Raw genomic sequence first — 16,488 nt, forward strand, 5'->3', positions numbered from 1 at the left:
CCAAGGTGGCATGCTTCATTATCTGAGATTTCTCCTCGTGGAGCTGAAACTCCACCAAATATGACATTGCTCTACTAATTAAGTTGGTTGTGTTAAGTCCACATATGATGGAGAATGTTGCCATATCTCTCAAGGCAACAACTGTCTGAGAGTGTGTGGGCTAGGATTCCTCCAGGACAATAGACAACATTGCGCTACTGAATCCCATAGTGTATGGGAATAAAAGAACAATAGGAACACGATGTTCACTGATTGCAGTGCCAGGCTGGTAGAAGAGAACATTCTGAAGGTGTCCATCCTCTTGTGTTCCCTATCCAGTGGAGTAGTAGGAGATGTACCAGGTTGAATGCAGGGTGAGGAGCCTTGGACCACCAACCTCTACAGGGAGGGGTGCTGGTTAAGGAAACTAGGATTCCCTGGAGCGGAGCAATGGCGGCAAGCAATCATTGTATTCATAGGGGCATCTGTGCAGGGCTACGACCAGACCCCAAGTATAATATCTGTAAGGATTTCATTAAATAAGAGTAAGGGTTCTGAAGAGGTAACTCCTGGCTGAGGCCCCCCAGACAAAATTTTAGTCTTAACTGCCACTGAGGGTCAGTTAAGGTCCAGAACATCAGCCACTCTATGCACAACCATAGCAAAAGAGGCTCCCTCCTCCATAACCACAGGAGGATGAGAAAATAGGCTAGTGTCACCCAGTTCCTCATACCGATTGTCCTCCTCAACTGGGTCTTCTCCATAATGGTCCATAGACTGCTCCCAAACGCCGCCCTCTCCAAGCCGCTCCGAGAAGAATGTCTCGGTCGAAATAGGACGCAGTGTCGGATGACACCCATCTGGCTCCGTGTCGGAGCAGGGTATGACAATGGGAATGGCGCCGGCGGACCTGGAGCAAGTGCCGAGAAAGATGTCTTGTCGGTGGCTCCGAATTTGGATCCAGTGAGGAATCCTTGAGGTCCGACTGGTACAGAGGGTGAACCCACCAGCATGGTTCCAGTAGGCGGCCCCTCTCGCGCCATGGGGCCGGAAGGCACTCCAAACTGGCCAGGACGCCCAAAAATAAGGCACTTGGCCTCATAAACTTCTTTAGCTGGGCGGAGGTTGCTCCCGCAATGGGAAAATCAGGGCAGCACTGAGCAAGCACAGAATCAGACCCCCCCCCCCATTGCCCCCCCCGACTCGCGGAGCCTGGAGTGGCGACACTCCCTCGTCTTGTTGGAGGACTTTGTTGGATGTGGGAAGTCAAACAATGTTTCGACTTTTTCTGCTTGATGTTTTTGTGGGACTTACCCGACTTCCTTGATGACTGTGATTAGGAAGGTCGGGAGAGGCTTGGTGCCCGGACCTTCCACAGGAACGGGACCTGGAGCGTCACAGAGTAAACCAACGCTTTGCATTGAGGAGCTTGAGGGATCGCTTCCTCAGTGCCTTTGGGTGCATGGCGCGGTAGTCCTCACACACCCTGGAGTCACGGTACAGCTCCAGGCACCACAAACACACAAAGTGGTGGTCTTTCACCGACATTTTCCTGTGACAGGCCCCACATGGCTGGAAACCAGCATGTTTCTTGGGTGACATCCCTACAGCAGGAGATGAAATCTCAGAAAAAAGGTCAACAAAAAGTCAAACAAGCATTGACATAGCCAATAGATCTCGCCTTTGGGACCTTATAAGTGTTTAGCCATGCAACCCTTGATGTTGTTGCACCAAGGATATTGTGCTGGATAACTAAACACTTATAAGGTCCCAAAGGCTAGACCTTTTGGCTATACCAAAGCTTGTTAACCTTTTATCCATGTCTGACGGAGTCCGTGACTTGTAGAGACATTTCTGCCCCGATAGATCTACGCTCAGCAAGACCAGGCAGATACGCGGTTGTAAAAATAGGTGTACATGGAAAATTAGAAACTATTTTTTCGCGAGGAGCTCATCCTCAAAAACAGAAAGCAGCAAGAAAGGACCAAAAATATATATTTTGTGCCTTCAACCGCAACTGTATCTTGACTAGCTGAGGCCACGAGCGTCCTCAGATCAACACGCACTCCATCAGACAGACACGTCTGGAACTTTCTGTGGAACTTATTTCAAGGTGGCTCTGAATTCTCCAAGGAGCAATACAAGGTACAGATTTGACTGGGCCGTTTCCTATCATAATTCACTGTCTCACTGTAGGTCCAAATGTATCCACAGCATCCAAGCTTCGGGATAATTGGCAGGACAAGGAATGATGCCCAGGTTGATAAATACAGGCAACCTCGAGTGGAGAAACTGCATGGAGAAACCCGGCAAATCTCTTCAGAACCTACGTCTCTCAGTGCATCGTCTACGGACCCAACGCACTGCCATCACTGTGTGGGGAAAATCGATGTACCATCTACTGTGGGATCAACGCATCGTTCTACGGCACTCCACATCTCGGTATTGTGTCCATTATAAGATACTTTGTTCACCAGGCCCTGAGTGGGTGCCGTAGCCGGCCTGCACTCCATCGCAGTCGGCCCAAACTGTGGACTTTGTCCTGGTCCAGCATGACCAGATGACCCCGACTGGAGCTTATTGCTTCTAAATGCTAGAATTCTTTATGTGCTTTAAAAATTCATAAATCAGCTTATTTTTGTCATTTTGGTCTTGATTTATTTAATAAATTAGTGTCTATTGTTCTAACCCCGTGTGGAATCTTTCTGTGGTGTTTTCATTGTGTTATTTTGGATGTGTATATTGCACAGACACTTTACACATTGCCTCTTTAGATCAGCCTGACTGCTCTGTGCAAGAGGGTGAGCACAGGTTATCTTTTAGTGTGTATCTGACTTACCCTGACTAGAGTGGTGGTCCCAGCGTGGACAGGGTGGCAACTAGAGACCCCATTTCTAACAATAACTTACATAAGTAAGTTTAGTATTTTTTCAACGATTGTATGAGCCACCTCCCATTTCCGTAAGAAAAAACTAATCAAAACTAATAGTGAGGTTCGTCAGTTAGCTTCACACATCGAATGCATAGCTCCAGGACATTCCCCGGAGTAAGAGAGCACGTCATAATGCCCTTTACTTTACTTTATGGCACCCTTTTTTTTTTTAGATATAAGACAGCTAGCTAGCAAGCCGGGCAAGTGCAAAAGCCTTGCACGCATTAAAACAAGAAAAGCAAACATTAGCAAAGCCATTCGAGCTTGCAACTGAAACCTATTGACTTTACCATTTTATTTTGCTTTAGAAAACTGCCAGGATGTGCCAAAACATTACAAATGCATACAAAGATGGCCATGCATCCACGACAGCCATCTTTGATTCCAAGTGTAATGTTTTAACAAACATAATCAAATACTCCTGCAGTGGATGTTTATGCATCCATGGCGACTATCCGTGAATGCATTTGTATTAGTTCAATAAACCTATATAAGGTTGATCACAAAGAATGCACATGCATCCCCCAGGTCCATCTTGGAATGGGTTTGCTCGAATAACACAAACCCATTTCTTCATACCTACTGTGCATGCATCTGCATAGGCAAGCGGACATCTTGAAACAGGTAAAAGTCCATTTTAAGGTGGACACCCGCTGGTAGCATGGTGCACACAAAATCGTTTTAAAGAAAAAATGAAAAACTAAGTGGGCTTGGGCAACAAGCAAGGCAGGGTGGGGGACAAATGGGAGCTGGGTTGGGAGAAGGGCGCTAATTTTAAAAAAACGAGCAATATGAGTTGGGCATGAGAAGCAAACAATAAGCTGGGGCAAGGAGACGAAGCAGCACAGAGAGCGAGGGGCAGAGCAAAGTGAACAAAAAAGCATCTCACAGGGAAGAGAGCAAGAAAACACATGCCCTCCCATGGAGTGCTTAAAAAGAAAAGAACAAAAAGTAGTCGCTGATTTCAAGCATCGTCAGCCAAGGAACAAACAAGTCAGCCATCCCGAATACATAAACGGAAATGCTCCTGGGCATGGCAAACACTTGAATAAGGAGGAAAGCCATTGAACTTAGAAGAGGTAATTGTGACAGACAATAAATCCATCTAGTCATTGGATAAGGGCTGACACAAAGGTCACTCTATGTATATTGGAAATATTAGGTCTGGCCAACAGACAGCTAAAGATGTGTAGCTACGAATTAAAATTGGCATGGGAAAGTCTGAAGTAAAAATCCATGAAAAAAATGAAGGGGAAGCAGTTACAAGGAGAAAAGTGGGGGTGGGGTGCAAAACCAATAGTTCTCTTCTTCAAGCAGACATTTGGCTTGCTAATGATTTGTGCCGATAGTATTCAGCATCTGCAAAATGAGGGCAAAATTCTTTATTGCTGATGCAAAAATGTGCAGCACCGGCAAATAAAATCATGTACATATGTTTCAGGATGCTAAGTTGGCCCAACGTCATGACTTATACACACAACAGGCATGCTCATGCTTACGGAATGATGCAACTACCATTTGTTTTTTGTATTTTTTTACTTGTACTTGGCACATACAAATATTAGAGCAGTAAATAAGGTTAAAAGTATATCAAAACTCGTATTTAAAAGGTGGAAACTACAGCTACTGGGCCCTCCCCAGAAAATGTTAAAGGCATATTTTGTTTTATGACAAAGGGGCAAGGCAGCTCCACGCGGTGGAGGGGAATTGCGGTGTAGACAAAGGCGAGTGGAGGTGGGTGAGCAATAGAGCAGCTGAGGTGATGGAGGAAAAAGAAAAAAGGTTTAAAAAGCCAGCCGACGAGGTGATAAAGAGGGGTAAATATCGGGTGCAGGGAGGGGAGCTGCTATTTGGCGGAGAAGAAGCACATGTGGGAGAGAGAAAGAAAACAAATGCACTTTAAAAAAAAGAATTTAAAAGGTTTTGTATAGCGCTGGCTAGACCAGGAGGTATCAGAGCGCTTTACATATGCAAGGAAAAGGCAATAACGGTGGTACAGTAGTTCCATGCGAATACAATCCCGTACATGGGAAAATCATCATCTAAGAACAAGAGGGAGGCACAAGTACTTAGGATTCAAGGATTAAATACAGTTAAATAAAATAGGGGAGTTTGAACATAGGAGCACACAATAAAATATAACAAAGAACCAATTGTAGGGTAAGAGGGGAGGGGGTAACATAAGAGAGAACAAGACAACTACGCAAAGCCCAGGGAGAATGCAAAACCAGAGCTAACAGACCAGAAGTAAGAGTCGGTAAAAATAGATGATACCACGGGGAGCAATGGCAGCTGTAAACAATAAGTAGCATACAGGGAAAAACGAAAGGTTAATAGGTTAGCCTGTTCAGGTGAGCAAAAGGATATCAGGAACAGAAAGGATTATTGACTTAAGAATTTGTTGATAAGTCGTTTAAGGTCTCTTTTGAAGCCGAGGTAGGAGGGGTTGCATCGAAGGTCAATCGGAAGGGCATTCCAGATGCTAGGCGCATTTCCTGAGATGGAGCGAGACTGGGTGGCATTCTTTTTTTTTATTAGTGGGGGAACGAGGAGAAGGGCATTCGAGCTTCTCATCGTTCTGGTGGTTCCAGCTCTTGTGAGTTTATTGGTTAAGTAAACCGGAGAATGCGAATTAAGAGCTTTGTGGGTGATGCATGCAGTCTTGTAGATGCATCTTCCTTCGATGGGGAGCCATTTAAGGGATGTGAGGGAAGGCGTGATGTGGTCAAAGCATCTGCAGTTGATAATCAGCCTGGCAGTCATGTTGAGCACTGCTCTGAGGAGGGCCAGTTGAGATTTATGGGGCTCCAGTGAGAATAGCATTGCCGTAAATCAAGTTTAGAGAGGACTAGTGATTGAAAGACCCATTTAAAGTCATCTTGTGGGATGAAGGGTTTGATTATTTTGAGGTGTTTAAGAGTGAAAAGTGCTCCTTTGGCTGAATAGTTGATATGATCCTTAAGAGTAGTGGTAAATATGCAAATCTCCTGCATAGAGACAAACCCCAGAAGAGAAAGGGAAGCCATTAAATAACAAGCATGTAAATAATATTGGCAAGAAAGCCAGCCAACGGGCTGGTCCAAAATTAATTGAAAGTACTGGTATTGTGTACCATAGGTTGTGCAGACAAAAGCTGTCTGTAGGCGACACCTAATGAAGATGCAGAAACATTACGTCAGACCACGTAAAAGTTTGTATTTCGATTAATGATTTTCCACTGTATGCTTTCAATCAGCTACATTTCGACCAAGCATTTAAATGAATGAATACTTTATCCTACCGCATCATGTCATGCGGATAAAACGTCATAGGGTAACTATTTTTGGTGCTCCTGGAAAAATTCGGACCCACACGGTCTGAGCTCCTAGGCCCCTGGAGTCTCCCGTTGTAAGAAGATCTGAGAAGGGAAAGCCTGAGGTGGAGAATGCCTTCCACATGCTCCGTGGCTCTTTTGATGTCTGTGGCGCGAGGTCTGCTGTGTATGAGCTAATTATAGGCCGGCCCTTTGCACTTTTGTGTGGACATGGACACATCGCCCCTCTGCCCTTCTCCCGAAGCGGCACGCTGGTTGCTGTTTTGAAGCAGACATTCTCCTACAGATTCCTGTATAAACCGGGAATTTTGTTGAGTAGTGTTGTAAACCGGGCATTCTGTTGAGTAGTGTGTGCAGCTCTACAAACAAGCATTGGCCACGCGGCCGTGAAAGTAACGCGGCCATGAAAGCGATCGCGATCTTGAACCCGGGGACGCGCTTTGCGGTGGGGGAGGGGCAGAGCGAGGCTCATGGGAGAGCAAGCCGCGAGGAAAGGCAGATGGTGACTGCGCGCGTGCACGCTCGAGTGCCTGCAAGCTTTAGGCCACAAGCAAGAGCTTGTGGTGGCATTTCTAAAGCCCACTCACTAAATGTTTTACCAGATCAGCGCATGCGCTGGCTCTAGCGAGACCTAAAAAGGCCAGTCAGGGGTAGCTGAATCCAGATTAGAGCTATCTGGTGCAGAAAGGAAAGTAACTGATGTCAAAGTACTGAGGTGGCACGCCTCTATAGGTACTGCACATGTCACTTACAGGCCGACGACACCAATGACTGGAAGCTGAACAACGCCAAATACTGGCACGCAGGTGTACTGCTAGAAAATCATCCACATACATCATTAAGATGAAAAATGAAAGAATGAGGGTGTGCTAGATTAACACTTCTACAACAGTTGGTTGCTTATGTCTATGGATTAAAAAATAAACTACTTGACTAATGTAATGTAGTTAATAGAGCACTAGGTAATGTAAAAAGAAATATAATACGTTCACACTTTTAAACAAATATAATCTTGGGTTTAAAACGTACCTCACAATTAGGGCTGCAGGAGCGTCTGATGAATCGGGCTTCATTTCCAAAGCTTCTTGCATCAACACACATTTCCAGTCCATGAAATTTAGAATAGAACAAAACAAAAGGATATGGCCTAAAAACAATAAAAATAGTTAGTGATAGTATTATATGGCATTGAAGCTTGTATGCATGCTTTTAAAATAGTTCTAATCAGATAACTTGAATGGAAAAATGATACATCCAAGTTTAGCTAAGGATCAGGGGTAAGAAAAATATACTTACTTAGAGGGTTATATGGGATTGCCAGTCTTAGTCTTCAGAAAACTAATGTTACCCAAATGTAGAAGTTATATGAAAAGGACATGGGGACTACAGCAATCAATAAAGCAATCCAAAATACATTTAAAAGTTCCAAAGGGTTAGTGTCCTTCCCATTACAACATGGTACCTATGGGCAACCTGTAGTTTCCTTTCTCAATCCAGGATGGTAAAGGGCAGTTCTTTCAGGATAAGGTGGTGATGGACATTATAAAACCCTGTGCTATCCATAACACTTTGCTTGGCAATAGTGCATTCTGTTGGGTTTCTACACTATCGTACCCATTTGCACCCGGCTATCCTTCCGTGTGCACCTTTATTGTTTTATTGTTCCGTTTTAGTTCCCTTTTGGTGACTATCTGCTCATCTTTCTGCAACTAAACTCCAGCAACCTGCTGCTACCAATCTAATTCACATGCCCTTGGTGTGCTTTCCTCACCATCTCCACTGAGTCTGCCATAGGAGTTTACTCATGCTGAGAGCAATACCTCTAACACAAACTATAATGGTGAGTAGAACAAATAGCACATTATAGTAAGTACTGTAGAGCTCCTGTTATCAATGTAACTTGCATATAAAAACTGTGCCTCATGATATGTGGTGAACGAGTACAGAGCATGTTGGTGGCCTCTGAAGTTTGCAGGGTCATTGCAATTTTTCTCCTTCCACTGCCCTTCTCTCCTGTTTACTCCTTAGTCTTTTGCAGAGCACTAGTTTACAATTAAGTACTTGTGCTAAGGCTCAAGAGGAAGCACATGATTGGCATTGGCATCCATATTACAAACTCCTAGCACTTACTTGTAAGGAAAATGCTACTTACCAGTATGTTTGTTCTTGGCATGTATAGCTGTAGAATCATATGCTTTTGCATAGATAGCCATCTAGTGTTGGTCCTGGATGTTTGCACTTTGGTTTTCTTCGAAGAAGTATTTCCAGTCACGAGTTAGGTGACTGTTCCCCTAGGTGATAGTGCACATGGGTATTGCCTCCATTGTTAGATTGGGTTCCCGCAGCAGATGATAATGGAGTCAGAAAGAGTAGTTCAAAGGAGATGTTCATGAATGTATGTATCTAAGTAAGATGTGATTGCAACAGGTATAGGTACCCGGGGAGGCGGGTGGGCGCATATGATTCTACAGCTCTACATGCCAAGAACAGATGCATACTGGTAAGTAGCATTTTCCGTTTGAGGCATATGAGCTGTAGATCATATGTTTTTGCATAGACTACGCAGCAGTTATCTCCCAAAGCGGTGGCTAACCCTCAGCTGTTGCAGTAGTCTGGAATAGTGTACACAAAACTGCCTGCCCTACTCTAGCTTGTTGTGCTGCTAACACATCCACTGAGTAATGTTTTGTGAAAGCGTGAGGGGTATACCATGTTGCAGCTTTGTATATGTCGTCTATGGGTATATTCCCCAGGAATGCCATAGAAGCCCCCAGTTTATGTTAACAGTGTGCTCCAGGGGGAACTGGTAATGTTTGTTTAGCCTTTGCATAGCATATTTGAATACACTTAACAATCCACCTTGCAATACCGGATTTTGAGATGGCATTGCCCTTGTGTGGTGGAGCAAAGGCTACAAAAAGTTGATTAGTGTTACGGAAAGGTTTTGTCCTTTTAATGTAATACAGCAATGCTTGTTTGATATCTAGTGTGTGTAGAGCACGTTCTGCCACTGGACATGGTTGAGGGAAGAAAACAGGTAACTCAACTGATTGATTAATGTGAAAGGCACAAATGACTTTAGGAAGCAATTTAGGGTTGGACCAAAGAACCATGTTGTTTTGGTGCATCTGCAAAAAAAGGTTCTTCTATGGTTAATGCCTGGATCTCACGGACTCTTCTGAGTGATGCGATAGCAACCAGAAAAGCCACTTTCCAGGTAAGAAATTGCCGTTCACATCTGTGCAATGGTTCGAAGGGTAGATCCATCAGCCTGGTGAGAATATTGATATTCCACACTGAGGCAGGTGGATGTCTCTGTGGAATAACTCTGTTGAGTCCCTCCATGAATGTTTTAATGACAGGTATTCGAAAAAGAGACAGATACTGCCTATTTTGGAAGTATGCAGCTATGGCAGCAAGATGTAAGCAGATAGATGTGTATGCTAAATTGGAATGTTGTAGACGTAACAAAAGAGCGACAAGCCTAAAAGACTCCTTGGTCCATACTCGTCCCAGGAAGCTGACAGCTGTAAAACAACAAGCATCAGTATTGAATGCATGGGGCATGCCTGCAGTAACTGGGCACTTCCCCTGTGGGAATTGTAATGTCTGCCACCTGACATGTCGTACTAAAACCCTGAATTTGAGGAATGGTACGCAATGGGAACAACGCCATCATACAAATTGTAACACCAGTAATGTTGTTTACCTAGTTACATGTCCCTGCAATTTACAGTATGTGGGCATGACCACCAGACGCATTAAGATTAGGATAGGTGAACATCGCAGTAACATCCGATGCCACAGAACTGCAACCAAAATGACAGCGCATTTCTTGGAGAAAAATCACACTGCCAATGATTTACACTGGACTATCATCGAACATCTGAAAGCAGCCTCTGAGTCAGCGCTATTCGAAAAGGAGCAACGCTGGGTATATCGTTTGGCCACAAACACAGAAGGACTTAACGATGATATACCCTGGGGCTCAATTCTACGACATTAACTACCCCTATGCCCCTACTGCCTGATACTGACACATGGATAAATTTTGTCTCGAAAAATATTTTTTCTTGAAATTTTTCTTGATACTTTTATTATTTGAACTCTCATGATAGTTCTGCACCAAGGCACCCTCAGACCCTGAACCCCCTCTGTAGATATAGTTTTTTCAGAAACTCTAGATCTAAACTCTAATATAATCATACTATGATCATTGAGGCATTCCCTCACTTCTTTAGGATATATATTTATTTTTCACCTTTCGAAGATTTATCCCAAGTAGTATAGGATCAGGAGACCCTTTTATTTATACTGAACAAAATGAAACTGTTTGACTCCACTATTCGACTTGGGTCCTCTCTGGGGATTCGAACCCTAGCATTACGGACGGAAATAAGCCACTGTCCCTTTAAATTTCTCAAAAAGGAGGAGCACGTGATTCGGGCTCCAGCCAACAGAAATACACGACCCCAGCCCTTGGCAAATCACTTCCGGGCTGACGGCAGCCGAGAGTGTAGGTGCCAGGCGGGGAGTCGCATTTGTCCGAGTAAGTAAATGCTTGCCGCATTGACAACCGAGCGGTTCCTAAGACACTTTGTCAAGGTGAGAGACTAATGGCATTTGGATTTTTTCCTGGTGCAGATCTGACATCGCGTGAAGGTTTTCCCGCGCCGTCAGTTTCCAAGGAGTAATTATCACCCGATCATTACGTGAGTGTGTCTGCTTATATCATTACAAACGATCGTGGACCTCTGGTTTTTGATATGCTATTGGTGGTTCAACTGTAGATGGTTCTTTCCATAATTTTATTGCTCTACTTGTTTTAGACAAGGCAGTTTAGTCTAAATTAATTTTGATCGATATACTGCCTGTGTTCAATGTAACACTGCTGGAACCAAATAATAGGGTTCTAGTTTCTCCCTCTGAATATATGATTAAGAGATATTACTTACTTCTCCATTCAGATTACATTGGAGTGTTTTGGTTACTAAACACCAGACTATTGGCAACAAGCATAATGCAATACAATAATCAACAATTATATGTTTTTGTATGTCATTATATGTTATGGTGTTCTGTCCTCCTATTTCTCCACAGGATTTTTCGCTCCTGTGATACTCAGTGAGCTGCCACGGACAAAACCGCGAGTTACCACAATTTTTCTAATTTTTCACATATAGAGCCTCACGGGAGGGTGTGCCTTAGCGAGCACACACCACCGGTGGCCTTCCTTTCTATTTTTAGGTCCTGACGAATGCTGAGCGAATACGCACACAGAACAGCAGAAACATGTTGACCACTGACCAAAGGACACAGGTTTTCCTAAATTAGAACCCAGTTGGTCCGCTTTCACTGATTTTAATAATACGGGTTGACCTATATTAAAAAAAAATTTGGGTCTCAACCTTGTATTTTTTAACCTGCACTCACAGTTATTTTCACAATTTATTTAGAGCACTGTTGCACTCAACACATCCAGCTCCGCTGTAATACAGGCGTTGTAGCACGCTGGGGAGGCATTCGGCCACCCCAGCGGGGACCCAATGATGAAGCATGTCACCAACTAGTGGTGAGTGAGGGTCCTTTTACAAAGAAAGAGGATTTCTTTTATCTTCTCTTTCAACAGGCATCTTTGGTTTATGGGGGGTGTTGTTATTATTACTATTATTTTTATAAAACTAGAGACTAGTTCAGTCACCTTAGTGTTTTCAAAGTCACTCCTTAGTTGTTTAGTAAATAAGTTGTGGGGTATAGGAGTGTCTACTCTTACCCTTCCTCTCTTGTTGTTTCTTGGACGTAACAAATAGCCTATAATGTTTGTACGGAAGCATTAAGCAGGTTGATGTGGTTGTTACAGTAAATCACAAACCACTTCCACTTAGCTGCATAGCAGGCTCTTGGGGTAGGACGCCTAGCTTCCTTGATGATATTCATACAGTCTGGCGATAGATTTAGACAGCCAAACTCTAGGACTTCAGGTGCCAGATCACTAGATTGAGTTGACTGGGATCTGAGTGTCTTATGTCACCATGGCTTTGGATGAGAAAACTGGGTGAAAGAGATAGTTTTTGATGAGGAACTTCTGAGAGTTCCAATAGGGTTGAGAACCATGGTTGACATGCCCATGTGGGAGCAACCAGGATTAGCGCCAGGGACATTTGTTTGACTTTCCGACCCTCTAATGGAATGAGTGGTAGAGGTGGAAAAGCGTAAGCAAATATCCCCGACCAATTCATCCATAGTGCATTGCCTTTGGACAATGGGTGTGGAAACCTGGACGCGAACTTTGGGCATTTTGCGTTTAGATGCCTGGCGAACAGGTCTATGTTTGGGGAAACCCCACATTTGGAAGAATGGGAGGAGGACTTGGGAATGTATTTCCCATTAATGGGTCTGTTGTGTCTGTAGACTTAACAGATCTGCCATCTGATTGTCCACTCCAGGGAGGTGTTCTGCCAGAGGATAGATTTTGTGATGAATTGCCCATCTCCAGATTTCCTGTGCTAACTGGGACAAGTGGAGGGAGTGCCCCCATCCCTCTCCCCCCGTTTTTGAATGTAGTTCATGGCCGTCATGTTGCCTGTACGAATTAGAATAGTTTTGTGTACTAGCTGAATTTGAAACGCTCTCAGAACCAGGAAAATCACCAGGAGCTCTAGGTGATTGATGTGAAGCTGTTTATGTTGGGGGCTCCACATGCCTTGAATTGTGTGGTTTTGGAGATGGGCTCCCCAACGTGTTAGTGATGCGTCTGTTGTCAGTACTGTATGTGGAATAGGGTCGCTGAAGGGCCGCCCTTTTAACAGGTTTTGTGTGTTCCACCACTGAAGAGAGCGATGCGTGCGGCCGTCTACCAACACTAGATCTGATAACTGACCCGGAGTCTGGTTCCTCTGACATGCTAAGCATTCCTGTAGGGAACGCATCTGAAGTCTTGCGTAGAGAACTAGGAAAATGCAAGATGCCATCATTCCTAGTAAGTGCATGAACACTCGAGCTGGTAAGGAGTGTTGATGCTGAAACTGAGACAGGACGTTCTGAAATGTCCTGAGTCTGGCTGGAGTTGGATATGCTACAGCTTTGTGTGTGTCTATGGTAGCTCCTGGGTAGTCTTGAGACACCGAAGGTTGGAGATGGGATTTGGCCTGGTTTATTGTGAATCCTAGTTGGTGAAGGAATTGCACAGTTTTCTCTGTGTGTCGCAGGCAACTGTTGTGTGAACTGACCCTTATAAGCCAGTCGTCTAAGTAGGGGAAGACGTGAACCTGTTGTCTTCTCAGGTGGGCTGCGACTACTGCCAAGCATTTTGTGAAAAACCTGGGAGCAGTTGTGACAAAATAGGGTAAGACCTTGAATTGATAATGTTGGCCTGCTACCACAAACTGGAGGTACTTGCAGTGGGCAGGGTGTATTGGTATATGGAAATAAGCATCCTTTAGATCCAGAGTGGATAGAAAGTTGCCTTGCTGAAGGAGAGGAAGCACTTGCTGGAGTGTGACCATGTGAAAATGGTCCAACTGGATGTATGGATTGCATTCTCTGAGGTCCAATATGGGTCTGACAGAGCCGTCCTTTTTGGGAATTAGGTAGTATAGGGAGTACACTCCGGTTCCTTGATATTGTAAAGGGGTTGGTCTATTGCACCTTTTTGCAATAAAGAAATAACTTTTTGCTTTAGAAGTGTAAGATGTTCTTGTGACATGAGGTGTGACCTCAGAAGAATATTGGGTGGACTGCTTGTAAGTTCCAGGCAATAACCAGATTGGATCATTTGCAGAACCCATTTGTCGGATGTAATCGTATTCCAAATGGGTAGAAATTGTGAGAGACGTCCCCCGACAGGAGTGGAATGATCGGGGGTATGGGAAATAAGTCATTGTTTGTTGTTGTTGACGGGGAGGTGCGTTTAGAATGACCTCTGTCTCTTACCCTGCTATTATTCCCTCTATATCCTCATCGAAAATAACCTCTTGAAGAGGTCGACTGATTGTTGCCTTTTAAGAGGAGGAGGCATTGTCCATAGAGATGTTTTTTGGAGCCGCCCCTGTAGAATGAACGACAAAAGGAACCTCTGTTGGAAGGTGCCAGCAAGGCCCCCATGGACTTAGCAACTTCTGTGTATTTTTACATCTTTTCCAAAGATGCTTTAACAGCTGGACCAAAGAGATGTTGCGCATCAAAATGTTGATTAAGGATAGAGGCTTGTAACTCAGGTTTAAACCCAGAAATCCTTAACGAAGTATGTCTGCGAAGCAGTATGCTCGTGTTCATGCGGAGAGCCGTGTTATCGGCCTGATCTAAGGCACATCTGATAAGAGGGATTGGTTATTAATTTACCCTCTTGAATAAGGTCACTGGCTTTAGCTTTATCTATCTCTAATATAAAATCCTCTTCTAGGCTCTCCTTATGGAGCTCCACCCCATGGTATTCTGCAGGTCTATTGAGGAGCTCATTGTACCCAATATTATCATCTGGAGGGGAAGGTCTAGATGGATACAAATCAGTGTCGTTATCAGGTTGAGGGACATTATAATGACCCCATGGATTAGGATCCTGTGAGACATCTTGTGGTGCATAGTCATCTAAATGATCCTCATCATCCCCTGTATCGTGTAGGTCAGGTGATGGTGGTGTAGGGGACTGTGTAGGTGAAAGAAGAGGGTCTTCAGCAATGTAAGGAGTAGAAGAGTCAATAACCAATTTTTTTTTAAAGGATTGTGGTAGTCCTCTGATAAGCCCATTTTCCTCTTTTCCAGAAGTTTTGCATGAATGTGTCCAGTTTCTGGGTGGATTGCAATTTTTTTCTGATTCGGATCCAGTGGATTTTCGGTCCGAGACTCTTTAGTCACTGTACCTTCTTTAGACGTCGGTCTCGGCGTCGAGAGTTTAGGCTCCGAAGGTTTCGGCTCCGAAAATTTTAGCTTTCTTCAACAGCGGAATGGAGACCAGAAGGTGTTACGGTTTAGACGCCGAAGGTTTCGGTTCTGCACCGGCGTGGGGAAGGGTCAAGCCTGAGCCGGAAGGCTGTTTGTGCTTTGGCACCGAGCCCGAAGGCAGGGTGCTCAAAACTTTTTCTCCCCGCCAACCTTGGCCTGAAGGCAGATGAGGGACAGGAGCCTTTTTCTTGTAAAGGAGATGAAAGGGAAACGAAGGCTTTTTACTCACGGTCCTATGTGCCGGGGTCAGGTCTTCGGCATCAGAGTCAGCATCGGATAAGGAGACGTGCTTCTCCTCCATTTGGTCTTCCTGCGCTTGTGATTCTTCTTGATTGGACTCTTCTGAGAGGAGATCCCGCACAGGGCCACTTTGCTGGTACATTTTGTGATGTCAAGCCTGGCGATCACAGAGGGTTTTCTTCGACCGAAATGATCGCACGTGTCGCAGTCTTTCTCGTCTTGTTCCGGGGATAGGCAAATGTTGCACACTTCGTGCAAGTAGGTGCAATGGAACTTAGCGCCACACCTTGGACATAACTTGAATGGAGTCCGTTCCATCAGCTGCGACTGATCCCGGCACAGGTATGTGCAACAGTCTTCCACGAATGTTCTGATCGAAGGTTTTCGAGAGTAAACGATACACGGAGAGTGGAAAACGCAGTCGATTAACAATACCCTCGAGGGTAGTGGATTGCGTGTCCAAGGGGGCCCGAAGAACAGTGCCGAACCGGAGCACAACAATTCACATCCGAACCCGATGGTAGAAAAATGCCCATGCGCAATATCACCTAAGGGAGGAGTCACCTACCTCGTGACTGGAAAGACTTCTTAAAAAAAAAAAAAGTGCAAACATCCGGCCCGACACTAGATGGCAAACAATGCAAAAGCATATGATTTACAGCTCATATGCCTTGAAACTACAGTTCTCCAACTTTGCTAGCTTTCATAGATTAATCTGCTTGAATATTCAAAGATGCCCTCCGCAGACCCGACGAACCTCAAGAACTTCAGGGCCATCTCACTGCTTCCTTTCACAGCCAATGTCATCAAAAAGACCATCAACACCTAGCTAGCACACTTCATTGCAGCCAAATTCATCCTAGACACCTCTAATCTGGATTCCGCAGAAACTACAGCACAGAGACCGCCATCCTCGCTGCCACAGATGACATCCGCGTCCTCCTGGAGCTGTCAGTAGCTTTCGACACCGTCTCCCACCGCACATTAGCCACCAGACTCCAGGACGCCAGCATCCAAGGAAATCCCTAGACTGAATACGCTCATTCCTCATGGGCAGAACACAGAGAAGAAGACTCCTGCCCTT

General features: G+C 44.7%; 1 protein-coding gene across 6 annotated transcripts in view; it reads right to left on the minus strand.

The window, feature by feature from the left end:
• Positions 1 to 16,488, minus strand: part of KMT2E (lysine methyltransferase 2E (inactive)) — a 2,078,550-nt gene that overhangs the window by 914,888 nt on the left and 1,147,174 nt on the right. For all 6 annotated transcript variants that reach the window (XM_078680502.1, XM_078680521.1, XM_078680476.1 and 3 more), the window contains one exon: positions 7,254 to 7,371. In XM_078680502.1, the coding sequence (XP_078536628.1) occupies positions 7,254 to 7,371 (118 nt within the window). The remainder of the gene's footprint in view (positions 1 to 7,253; positions 7,372 to 16,488) is intronic.

This window comes from Lissotriton helveticus, chromosome 1_1, assembly GCF_964261635.1.
Source record: "Lissotriton helveticus chromosome 1_1, aLisHel1.1, whole genome shotgun sequence".
Classification (NCBI taxonomy): domain Eukaryota; kingdom Metazoa; phylum Chordata; class Amphibia; order Caudata; family Salamandridae; genus Lissotriton; species Lissotriton helveticus.